The sequence below is a fragment of the Ornithorhynchus anatinus genome, chromosome 2 (assembly GCF_004115215.2).
Source record: "Ornithorhynchus anatinus isolate Pmale09 chromosome 2, mOrnAna1.pri.v4, whole genome shotgun sequence".
NCBI lineage: Eukaryota > Metazoa > Chordata > Mammalia > Monotremata > Ornithorhynchidae > Ornithorhynchus > Ornithorhynchus anatinus.
Genome location: NC_041729.1, coordinates 104,510,829 through 104,523,174, shown reverse-complemented (window position 1 = coordinate 104,523,174; position 12,346 = coordinate 104,510,829). Strand labels below are relative to the sequence as shown.

At 47.4% G+C, this 12,346-nt stretch overlaps 1 protein-coding gene and 1 non-coding gene across 2 annotated transcripts in view; both read left to right on the top strand.

Annotated features, from left to right (window-relative positions):
• SLC35F1 (solute carrier family 35 member F1) overlaps nucleotides 1-12,346 on the top strand; it is a 163,767-nt gene that overhangs the window by 95,147 nt on the left and 56,274 nt on the right. The window contains exon 3 of the mRNA XM_029046449.1: nucleotides 4,045-4,220. Within this exon, the coding sequence (XP_028902282.1) occupies nucleotides 4,045-4,220 (176 nt within the window). The remainder of the gene's footprint in view (nucleotides 1-4,044; nucleotides 4,221-12,346) is intronic.
• On the top strand, nucleotides 7,531-7,668 carry LOC114809351. Its single transcript, XR_003757138.1, has one exon. It is a non-coding gene; the product is annotated as a small nucleolar RNA SNORA7 (small nucleolar RNA).

Sequence of the window (12,346 nt, the reverse complement as noted above, 5' to 3'; positions counted from 1 at the left end):
ACACATCCAATCCGTCACCAAAACCTGCTGGTCTCACCTTCACAACATCGCCAAGATCCACCCTTTCCTCTCCATCCAAACCGTTACCTTGTTGGTACAATCTCTCATCATATCCCCACTGGATTACTGCATCAGCATCATTTCTGATCTCCCAACCTCCTGTCTCTCCCCACGTTAGTCTACACTTCACTCTGCTGCCTGGATTATCTTTCTATAGAAACGCTCTGGGCATGTCAAGCCCTGCCTCAAAAATCTCCAGTGATTACCTATCAACCTTCACATGAAGCAAAACCTCCTCACTCTTGGTTTCAAAGCTCTCCATCCCCTCGCCCCCTCCTACCTCACCTCCCTTATCTCCTTCTACAGCCCAGCCTGCACACTCTGCTCCTCTGCCGCCGCTCACCTCCTCACGGTGCCTCGTTCCCACCTGTCCCGCCGTCAACCCCTGGTCCACGCCCTACCTCTGACCTGGAATGCCCTCCCTCCTTATATCTGTGAAACTAGCTCACTTCCCCTCTTCAAAACTCTACTGAAAGCTCACCTCCTCCAGGAGGCCTTCCCAGACTGAGCCCCTCTTTTCCTTTGCTCCTCCTCCCCTCCTCATTGCCCTGACTCCCTCCCTCTGCTCTACCCCCTTCCTCGCCCCATAGCACTTGTATATATTTACACATATTTATTATTCTATTTATTTTATTAATGATGTATATATATCTATAATTCTATTTATCTATTTATCTATTCTATCTATTTGATGGTATTGATACCTATCTACTTGTTTTGTTTTGTTGTCTGTATCCCCTTCTAGACTGTGAGGCCACTGTTGGGTAGGGATTGTCTCTGTTGCCAAATTATACTTTCCAAGTGCTTAGTATAGTGCTCTGCACATAATAAGCTCTCAGTAAATATGATTGAATGAATGAATGAATGAATGAATGAATGAATGAATGAATAATCCTGGCTCCGCCACTTATCTGCTGTGTGACCTTGAGCAAGTCACTTCACTTCTCTGTACCTCATTTACCTCATCTGTAAAATGGAGATTAAGACTGTGAGCCCCATGTGGGCCATGGTATGTCTTCAATCAATCAATCGTATTTATTAAACACTTACTGTGTGCCGAGAACTTTACTAAGTGCTTGGGAGAGTACAATATAACAACATAGCAGACACATTCCCTGCCCACAACGAGCTTACAGGCTAGAAGGGGAAACAGACATTAATATAAGCAAATAAATTGTGGATATGCACATAAGTGCTGTGGGCCTGAGAGGAAGGACAAATAAAGGGAGTGAGTCAGGGTGATGCAAATAGGAGTGAAAGAAAAAGAAGAGGACTTAGGGAAGACCTCTTGGAAGAGATGTGCCGTCAATAAGACTTTGAAGGGGAGTGGGGACAATACTTGTCTGTCTGTTATGAAAAGGTAGGATGTTCCAGGACAGAGGCAGGACGTGGGTGAGAGGTCAGTGGCTAGATAGATGAAATTGAGGTGCAGTGAGGAGGTTGGCATTAGAGAAGCAAAATATGCAGGCTGGGTTGTAGTAGGAGAGTAGCTAGATGAGGTAGGAGGAAGCAAGGGGATTGAGTGCTTTAAAGTCAATTTTGAGGAGTTTCCGTTTGATGTGGAGGTTGAATGGCAACCACTGGCAGTTCTTGAGGAGTGAGGAAACATGGACTGAATGCTTCTGTAGAAAAATGATCAAAGTGGCAGAGTGAATTATGGGCTGAAGTGGAGAGAGACAGGAGTCAGGGAGATCAGCAAGGAGGCTGATACAGAAATCAAGGAGGGATAGGATAAGTGCTTGGATTAAGGAGGTAGTGGTTTGGTTGGAGAGGAAAGGGCAGATTTTAGCGATGTTGTAGAGGATGAACCAACAGGATTTAGTGATAGATAGAATATGTGGGTTGAATGAGAGGGAAGAGTCAAAGATAACATCAGGTTATGTCCTTGGAAGAGAGAAAGGATAGTGGTGCCATCTAGAGTAATGGGAAAGTCAGGGGAAGGAAAAGGTATGGGTAGGAAGATAAGAAGTGGAGTTCAGTTTTTGATGTTAAATTTGGGGTGAAAGCAGGACATCCAAGTAGAGATGTCTTGAAGGTGGGAAAAAAATGTGAAACTGCAGAGAGAGAGAGAGTAGGTCTGAAGATGTATATTTGAGAATCATCTGCATAGAAGTGGTAGTTGAAGCCATGTGAGCAAATGAGTTCTCCAAGGGAGTAGGTATAGATGGAGAATAGAAGGTGATCCAGAGCTGAACCTTGAGGGACCCCCACAGTTAGGGGGTGGGAGGCAGAGAAGGGGCCTGCAAAGAGACTGAGAATGAGTGACCAGAGAGATAGAAGGAGAACCAGGGGACGACAGCATCAGTGAAGCCGAGGTTGGATAAATGTTTCCAGGAGTAGGGGGTGGTTTACAGTGTTGAAAGCAGCTGAGAAATTGAGGAGGATTAGGATGGAGTAGAGGCCGTCAGATATGGCAAGAAGGAAATCATGTGTGATCTTTGAGAGGGCGGTTTCTGTGGAGTGAAGAGGACGGAAGCCATATTGGAGGCGGTCAAATGGGAGGATTGGAGTAGAGGAACGTGAGACAGTGGGTGTAGGCAATTTGCTCAAGGAGTTTGGGGCAGAATGGTAGGTGGGAGATGGGTGGTCAAGGGAGGGGGTTTTTTTAGATTAGGAGAGACAAAACCATGTTTGAAAGCAGTGGGGAAGGAGCTATTGGAGAATGAACTCTTGAAGATAGAGGCTAGGGAGGGAAAAAGAGAGGGGGCAAGTATTTTGACAAGGTGAGAAGGAATGGGGTCAAAAATGCAGGTGGAGGGGTGGATTTTGAGAGATTAGCTGATTTGCTTGAATATACCTTAATGCTTACAGCAGTGTCTGGCACATAGTAAGTGCTTGACAAATACCATAAAAAAAACCTTCTGTGGAACTGAGTCACTGCTTCCACAGTTTCTCTCAGCTTCTCCAGGCTACAGAGTCAGGCCTGGGTTCCTCTCATCCCCAGAGTCCACTGTGGATGAGCTGTCTTCCCCACATTCCCTTCTCTACCCAGTTATCTGTCATCCACTTCACCCCTGCTCTGTCTAGCAGCCTGAAGATCCATCAGTCAATCAATCAATCATATTTACTGGACGCTTGAATGTGTGCAGAGCACTGTACTAAACTCTTGGAAACGTCCAGTATAATGGAGTTGGTAGCCATGTTCCTTGTCCACAAGGAGCTTACAGTCTAGAGAGGACTAAATTCATATAAATAAATAAATTACGGATATATTCATTCATTCAATAGTATTTATTGAGCACTTACTATGTGCAGAGCACTGTACTAAGCACTTGGAATGTACAAATCGGTAACAGAGACAGTCCCTGCCCTTTGACGGGCTTACAGTCTAATCGGGGGAGACGGACAGACAAGAACAGTAGCAATAAATAGAGTCAACAGTTGTGTGGCTGAGGGTGGGGTGAATAAAGGGTGCAAAACCAAGTTCAGAGGTGATGCAGAAGGGAGTCAGAGAAGCAGAAATGAGGACTTAGCCGGGGAAGACCTCTTGGAGATGTGATTTTAATAAGGCTTTGACAGTGAATCCATCAGGAACAAGATGGGGTGACCACGGGGGGCTGTTGCAGGTGCGCAGTCTCTGTATCACCTGCCAGCCTGGAGCCGCCAGCCCCGGCTCTGCCTGCCCTGGCTTGGTCAGCCCTGGCCTGGGCAGGCCCATCCTGGTCAGCGCTGGCCCAATCAGCCCCAGCCCAGCCAGCCCCAGCCCAGTCAGCACCAGCCCGGTCAGAGCCAGCCCTATTAGCCCTGGCCTGGTCAGCGTTGGCTCAATCAGTCCTGGTCCGGTCAGCCCTAGCAAAATAAGCCCCAGCCCAGTCAGCCCCAGGTGGGTCGGCTGGGCTAAAGACACCCCTGTCCCTTGGCTGCTCCGGGGAGATGTTCTGCAAATGGTGGAGACTGTCCCCTAAGGTGGCCCCGCATGGGCTGCCCGCTAACCCTTCATCCCTTTGCTCACCCCCTCATCTCTTATCTCTGCCTCTTGTCCAGGGAGCTGCTGGTCTCCGTGGCTCTGGGCCAGGTTCTGTCTCTGCTCATCTGCGGCATCGGCCTGACCAGCAAATACCTGTCGGAGGACTTCCACGCCAACACCCCGGTCTTTCAGAGTTTCCTCAACTATATCCTCCTGTTCCTGGTCTACACTACCACTCTGGCAGTCCGGCAAGGTAGGCGCTCCCCTTCCTTCCTTCCTGGACCTTGGGAGAAATGGAGTGGGGGCCGGGGGGTGGTCCCAGGAAAGTCAGGGGTATCCCGGGGGTACCCATAATGACCTGTGTCCTCCTGTGGGGGAACATGTCAACCCTAGCTCAATCAGCCCTGGTCGGGTCAACCCTAGTCCAATCAGCCCTGGCCCTATTAGCTTCGCTGGTGGGGAGCACCCTGGCTCTCAGAACCACCCCTGGGAGCCAGTGCCGACCGTGGGGCCAGCTCTGAGAAAGGCCAGGGATGTGCAGGCACAGAGGCTAAGACAGAGATCAATCAATCAGTCACATTTATTGAGCATTTACAGTGTGCAGAGTGCTGTACTAAGTTCTTGGGATGTACAATATTCCAGAGTTGGTAGACACATTCCCTGCCCACAACGAGCTTTCAGTACAGAGGAGGAGACCGACATTAATGTAAATAAATACAACTATGGATATACACATAAGTGCTGTGGGGCTGAGGGAGAGGTAAATAAAGGGTGCAAATCCAAATGCAAGGGTGATGCAGCTGGGGAAGAGGAAATGAGGACCTGGTCGGGTGCTGGGAGACCCGCTTCTCCTCCTTACTTGGTGACTGGATTCCTCCTTCGGCCCCAGTTTAGCTATACCATAACTCATCCCAAGCATTGAACCAATCGGTAGTGCTTATCGAAGACATAATGGGGGCCACTAATCCCTGGAGAAAGTACACCACCGGCAAAAGACACAGCCCCTGCCCTCAGAGAATTTGCAATCTGTGCCCTCAGAGAATTTGTGACCTATCCCTGCAGAGAGCACCTGTGCCATTTTCTCTTCAGTTTGATTTGGGATTTGGTGTTGGGGAGAGAGGGGGATCCAGGTAGGGAAAGGAAAGAGATGATGGGGAGAACGGGTTGGTCAAGTTGGGCCTAGATTTAAAATGTCTGAAGTGGGGAGGGTACGAGATAGCAGTCCTCCAGGCCTAGCTTCTCAGACTTGGGGAGGTGGACGAACCAACTGGGCCTTCAATCAACCAGTGATAATAATAATGGTATTTGTTAAACCCTACGTGCCAAGCACTGTTCTAAGCTCTGGGGTAGTTACAAGGTAATCAGGTTGTCCCACATGGGGCTCACAGTCTTGATTCCCATTTTATAGATGAGGTAACTGAGGCACAGAGAAGTTAAGTGTCTTGCCCAAGGTCACACAGCAGACAAGTGGCGGAGCTGGGATTAGAACCCACGACCTCTGACTCTCAATCAGTGGTATTTATTGAGCACTTACTGTGAGCTGAACATTGTACTTCGTGCTTGGGAGAGTACGATATAACAGAGTTGGTAGAAATGTTCATTCCCTGGCCTTAAGGAGCGTATAGTCTACAGTCTAGACCTTTAGAACCAGCAGCGAGAAGCAACAAAGCCTAGTGGAAAGAGTACAGGCCTGGTAGTCAGAGGACCTGGGTTCTAAATCTAGCTCTGCCATTTTTCTGAGGTTTGACCTTGGGCAAATCACTTAACTTCTCTGCGCTTCAGTTCCCTCCTCTGTAAAATGGGGATTAAGACTGTGAGCCACACGTGGAATTTGGACTGTGTCCATCTGATTAGCTTGTATCTACCTCAGGGTTTAGTACAGTGCCTGCTACATAGTAAGCACTTAACAAAAACCATTTTTAAAAAAGCCCAAAAAGCAAAAACCTTAGTCTGTCCTGTGGTACCTCCGGTGGGCATTTCAGTTAGTGAGGTGTCTCTGCCATTCTTGGGAACCTTTGCCTCTCCTCCTCCCCTCTTCTTTTTTTTGTGTGGTATTTCTTAGGTGCTGATTATTGGACCTGATTATCTTTTATCTACCCCAGAACTCAGTACAGTGCTTGGCATATAGTAAGAGAATAACAAATGCTTGTCTTGTGCTAGCGAGTCATTTCTGACCATAGCAACTCCTTGGGCACATCTGTCCCATAACGCCCCACCTCAAACTGCAATCGTTCTGGTAGTGGATCCAGAGAGTTTTCGTGGTAAAAATATGGAAGTGGCTTACCACTGCCTTCTTCATGCAGTAAACTTGAGTCTCTGCCCTCGACTTTGTCTCACACTGCTGCTGCCCAGCACAAGTGAGTTTTGACTTTTAGAAGATTACCTTCCACTCTTTAGCCACTGGACAAGCTAGGAAGGGAGTGGGTATGCCTCTGCTTGACTCTCTTTCCCATAGCCGAGACTGGTAGAGGCCTGGAAACATTCCAGGTGCCATCCTGAGGAGGCTAACAAATGCCACAGCCTTCATTATCACATAAATAGTCTGTCCTGTGGTGTGCTGTCTTGTTTGCAGTGTCTGGTGCTGTTTTCACTTTTGCTCCTTTGCCTCATGACCCTTCTGGAGTGTCTGCTTGGAAAAAGTCATTCCTTTCTAGATGGCCAGGCTCTGTCTCTCTGGTGCAGTTAATAATAATAATGACAATACTAATAATTGTGGTATTTGTTAAGTTCTTACTATGTGACAAGCACCATACTAAGCACTGGAGCGGTTACAAGCAAATAACATAGTGAAGCTAAGTGACTTGCCCAAGTTCCCACAGCAGAAAAGTGATGGAGCAGAAATTAGAACCCAGATTTGCGAGCTCTTAGACCCATACTCTTTCCATTAGACCTCGCTGCTCCTCCTACCTTTCAGCCAGATGGAGCCTTCCCTGAGGCTTTGTTTTATTGTATCCTTAAAGCATTTCCTCTATACCCTAAACTTTGAGTCACTCTTTCCCACCCACCATGCAGCTGCTGTTTGGGTACTCTGTGACGATCAATCGTTTGGGTTGAGGTGAGTCTAGTTTCCATGCCGGTAGGCCTACTTCTGTGTCACACTTACTTGCTCCCTTCATTCATCCTCCCTCTCATCCCCATGGCACATATGTATATATCTATATATTTCTTTATTTATTTATATTAATGTCTGTCTCCCCCACTAGACTGTGAGCTCATTGTGAGCAAGGAATGCGTCTGTTTGTTGTTATAGTGTACTCTCCCAAGTATTTAGTACAATGCTTCGCACACAGAAAGCGTTCAATAAATATGATTGAATGAATGACTCTGCTCTCAGTTTAAGGACGTGTTGCTCTAACTGGTGAAATCCACAGTTAAAAGAGACAGAAACAGGGGTGTGGGAAAGGCATACCTGTCCAGAACAAGGCACTGGCAAAAGAATTAGTGCCAGATCAGTCAGTCAGTCAATCAATCAATTGTATTTACTGAGCACTTACTACATGCTGAGCACCGTGCTAAGTGCCTTGGGAAAGTACAACATAATAGAGTTGGTAGACACATTCCCTCACTTCTCAGGATCACACTTGGAGAGTTTCCAGTACTCTATCAATCTCAATTATGGGAGGGAGAGTCAAGCAGAGGCATATCCACTCCGTTCCTAGCTTGGGCAGTGGCTAGCGAGTGGAAGGCAATCTGCTACACGTCAAAACCATCCTGTGCTGAGCAGCAGAGGCATGGAAGAGAGTCAAGGGCAGAAACTCAAGTTCACTGTATGGAAAGAAGCAGTGGTAAACTATTTCCATATTTTTACCAAGAAAACTCTATGGATACACCACCTGAAGGGTTGCAGATAGAGGTAGGGTGTTCTAGGGAGAGAGGTGTCGACGGCGGCATTATGGATTGGAGACGACTCGATAGCATAAGACAAGACAAGATACATTCCCAGCCAGATCACCCATTCCAAATTGAACTATTTGAAAGCAGATTTTTTTTTCTTTTGGCTCCTCAGCAGAGCTGGGCATGGCTCTTGGTGGGGAGAAGAGGGCACTAAGTCTGCTCTGGGTTGGGGGTGGGAGAAAGGCAGCCTGCCCTCCATAATAATGAGTGGGGTTTTCATTAAGTGCTTACTAAGGGCCAAGCACTGGGGTTGATACAGTATAAGCAGCTTGAACACAGACCCTGTCCCACATGGGGCTCACAATCTAAGAGGAAGGGAGAACAGGGCATTGAATCCTCATTTTAAAGATGAGGTAACTGAGGCATACAGAAGTTAACTGACTTGCCCAAGATCACACAGTGGACAAGTGGTGGAGCTGGGATTAGAACCCAGGGCCTCTGACTCCCAGCCCCATGCTCTTTCTTCTTGGACCCCTCTGCATCTCGTGATGCTTCCATTCTTTTGTCCAGCAGGAAACAGCCTCTGCCCCGCCTAGGGATCTATGGTGCCTTTTTGTCCACTCCAGACTAGGCAGAGGGAGCTAGAGCCTTAACACGGTATTAAAAATGAGAAGCAGCGTGGCCTAGTGGAAAGAGCCATGATCTGGGTTCCAGTCCCGGCACTGCCACTTGTCTGGTTTGTGTCCTTTGTGCAGTCATTTAACTTCTCTGTGCTACAATTCCCTCAATACCTGTTCTCTCTCCCTCTTAGACTGTAAGCCCCATGTGGGACCTGATTATCTCGTATCTACCCCAGCACTAGGGTGGCTTAGAGGAAGGAGCACAGGCTTGGAAGTGAGAGGTTGTGCGTTCTAATCCTAGTTCCGCCACTTTTAAGCTGTGTGACTTTGGGCAAGTCACTTAACTTCTCAGTGCCTCAGTTACCTCATCTGTTAAAGGGAGATTAAGACTGTGAGCCCCACATGGGACAATCTGATAACCTTGTATCGACCCCAGCACTTAGAACAGTCCTTGGGACATGGTAAGTGCTTAACAAATGACATCATTATTATTAAAGTCCTTGGTATATAGCATGCCCTTAACAAGTACCTCAATTATTGATTACTAAGTCCTTGCTTGGTACTTGGGAAATACATAATAACCAAATGTCACATTCCCTGCCCACAAAGTTCTTACATTCCACTGATGGAGACAACCTTAAAAATATTTACACCTAGAATGGTTTAGGTAAGTCAAGGAGAAGGAGCATGGCCTAATAATAATAATAATATTAATGGTATTCTTTAAGCACTTACTATGTGCAAACCATTTTTCTAAGCCCTGGCGGGGGGGGGATACAAGGTGATCAGGTTGTCCCACGTGGGGCTCACAGTTTTAATCCCCATTTTACAGTTGAGGTAACTGAGGCACAGAGAAGTTAAGTGACTTGCCCAGTCACAAAACTGGCAAGTGGTAGAGCCGGGATTAGAACCCATGACCTCTGACTCCCAAGCCCGGGCTCTTTCCATTGACCCACGGTGTGTTAGGCCTAGTGGAAAGAGTCCAGGCGTAGTAGTCAGAGGGTCGGGGTTCTACTTCTCTGTGCCTCAGTTACCTCATCTGTAAAATGGGGATTGAGACTGTCAGCCCCATATGGGGCAGGGACTATGTCCAACCGATTTGCTTGTAGACACTCCAGGGCTTAAAACAGTGCTGGGCACATAGTTAGTGCTTAACAAATACCATAATTATTAATATTATTATTAATCCTGGCTCCGCTACTTATCATTCATTCATTTTCATTCAGTAGTATTTATTGAGCGCTTACTATGTGCAGAGCACCGTACTAAGCACTTGGAATGTACAAATCGGTGACAGATAGAGACAGTCCCTGCTCTTTGATGGGCTTACAGTCTAATTGGGGGAGACGGACAGACAAGAACAATAGCAATAAATAGAATCAAGGGGATGAACATCTCATTAAAACAATAACAAATAAATAGAATCAAGGGGATGTATATCTCATTAACAAAATAAATAGGGCAAAGAAAATATATACAGTTGAGCGGACGAGTACAGTGCCGAGGGGATGGGAAGGGAGAGGGGGAGGAGCAGAGGGAAAGGGGGGAAAAGAGGGCTTAGCTGAGGAGAGGTGAAGGGGGGGTAGAGGGGGAGCAGAGGGAGCAGAGGGAAAAGGGGAAGCTCAGTCTGAGAAGGCCTCTTGGAGGAGGTGAGCTTTAAGTAGGGTTTTGAAAAGGGGAAGAGAATTACTTTGGCAGAGGTGAGGAGGGAAGGCATTCCAGGACAGCGGGAGGATATGGGCCAGGGGTCGATAGGATAGGCGAGAACGGGGGACGGTGAGGAGGTGGGCGGCAGAGGAGCGGAGCGTGTGAGGTGGACAGTGGAAAGAGAGAAGAGAGGAGAGGTAGGAAAGGGCAAAGTGAGGGAGAGCCTTGAAGCCTAGAGTGAGAAGGTTTTGTTTCATGCGGAGGTTGGTAGGCAACGACTGGAGGTTTTTAAAAAGGGGAGTGACATGCCCAGAGCGTTTCTGCAGGAAGATGAGCCGGACAGCGGATTGAAGAATAGACTGGAGTGGGAAGAGATAGGAGGAAGGGAGATCAGAGAGAAGGCTGACACAGTAATCTAGCCGGGATATTACGAGAGACTGTAGCAGTAAGATAGCTGTTTGGGTGGAGAGAAAAGGGCGGATCTTGGCGATATTATAAAGGCTGCTGTGTGACACTGGGCAAGTCACTTAACTGCTCCATGCCTCAATTCCTTCATCTGTAAAATGGGGATTAAGACTGTGAGCCTTATGTGGGACATAAACTGTATCCAACCTGATTATTTTGTATCTACCTCAGCGCTTAGTACAGGTCCTGGCACATAGTAAACTCTTAATGAATACCATTTTTAAAAAATGCTTTTCCCGAGCTGGTAATTCTCAGATAATTCCTCCAACCGTCCGGTGTCTCTGCCTGAGCTGTCAGAGCCTCAGAACAAAGATGCTGCAGAGGGGTCTGTGAGGGCAGAGGGTCCGGCCGTGACGGGGCTGTGGAAGTACAGTGACACCTGGAGAGAGTGAACTTTCCTTCCTGTCCCCCTCCCCTCTTCCCACCCAGAGCCCAAGAGAGTGTGCAGACACCTTTCCGCTGGGGACTTTGTTTATGTGGAATATTTGTTTGTTTTAAACTGCAGTCGGAGTGGTTGAAACAGTTTGGCATTAAGTTAACATCTGGAAATCAACACAGTAATTACATTAATTTGGAGACGACACATTCAGTTGCGCGTTCTGAGAGCAACAGCAAACTTGTGCTTCTCGCTCCTCTCCAAGCAGACTATGAAAGCAAAGCCGACCTCCCATATGCTTTTCCAGAATCAACTCCACCTCCTTCGCTCCAAACCTCAAAACTCCTGGTTCCTCATCCTTATCCCTTTAGCACCAATCAATTAATCAGTTATCAGTATTTACTGAGCACTTACTATGTGCAGAGCACTGTACTAAGCACTTGAGAGGGTACAGATGAGAAGCAGCATGACTCAGTGGAAAGAGCACGGGCCTGGGAGTCAGAAGAACCTGGGTTCTAATCCCGGCTCCGCCGCCTGTCAGCTGTGTGACTTTGGACAAGTCACTTAACTTCTCTGTGCCTCAGTTCCTTCATCTGTAAAATGGGGATCAAGACTGTGAGCCCCATGTGGGACAGACTGATTACCTTTTATCCCCCACCAGCACTTAGAACAATGCTTGGCACATAGTAAGCGCTTAACAAATGCCATCATTATTATTATTATTACAGATAGGAGGGACCCCAATTGACACTGAGAAAGTCAACGCAGAGCTTGTCTCCAAAAGGAAATAGAACTCCTTCTCCTAAATGTGCACTGGGCTAGTGTTTGCCCGGCCATGAGCCCACCCATCCCCAGGACAGCCCCACGGTCCATCCTGCTGAGAAATGGGCTTTTCAAACAGGCAGGGATTTGAGGATCGATCCTGGAGAGAATCGTTCCACCAATCACTGTTTCCTTTGCTCCTTCTGGTAAACTGCCCTCCCCCACCCGCCCTGAACCTCAACCTTCATTCATCCATTCATTCAATCATATTTACTGAGCACTTACTGTGTGCAAAGCACTGTACAAAGCAGTTGAGAGAGTACAATATAACAATAGACACATTCCCTCCCCATAACGAAAGTACCACAAACATTCCTCCAGGCTGGAGTGGTCAGTCAGTTATAATAGTAGTAATAATAGTATTTGTTAAACACTTACTATGTGCCTGTTCCAAACGTTGGGCTAATTCAAGCTAATTAGTTTGGACACTGTCTAACATAGGGCTCACAGTCTTAATCCCTATTTTACAGATGAGGGAACTGGGGCACAGAGAAGTGAAATGTCATGCCCAAGTTCACACAACAGACAAGTGGCGGAGCCGGGATTAGAACCCAGGTTCTTCTAACTCCCAGGCCCAGGCTCCATCCACTGGGCTGCTTACTGTGTGCAGAGTGC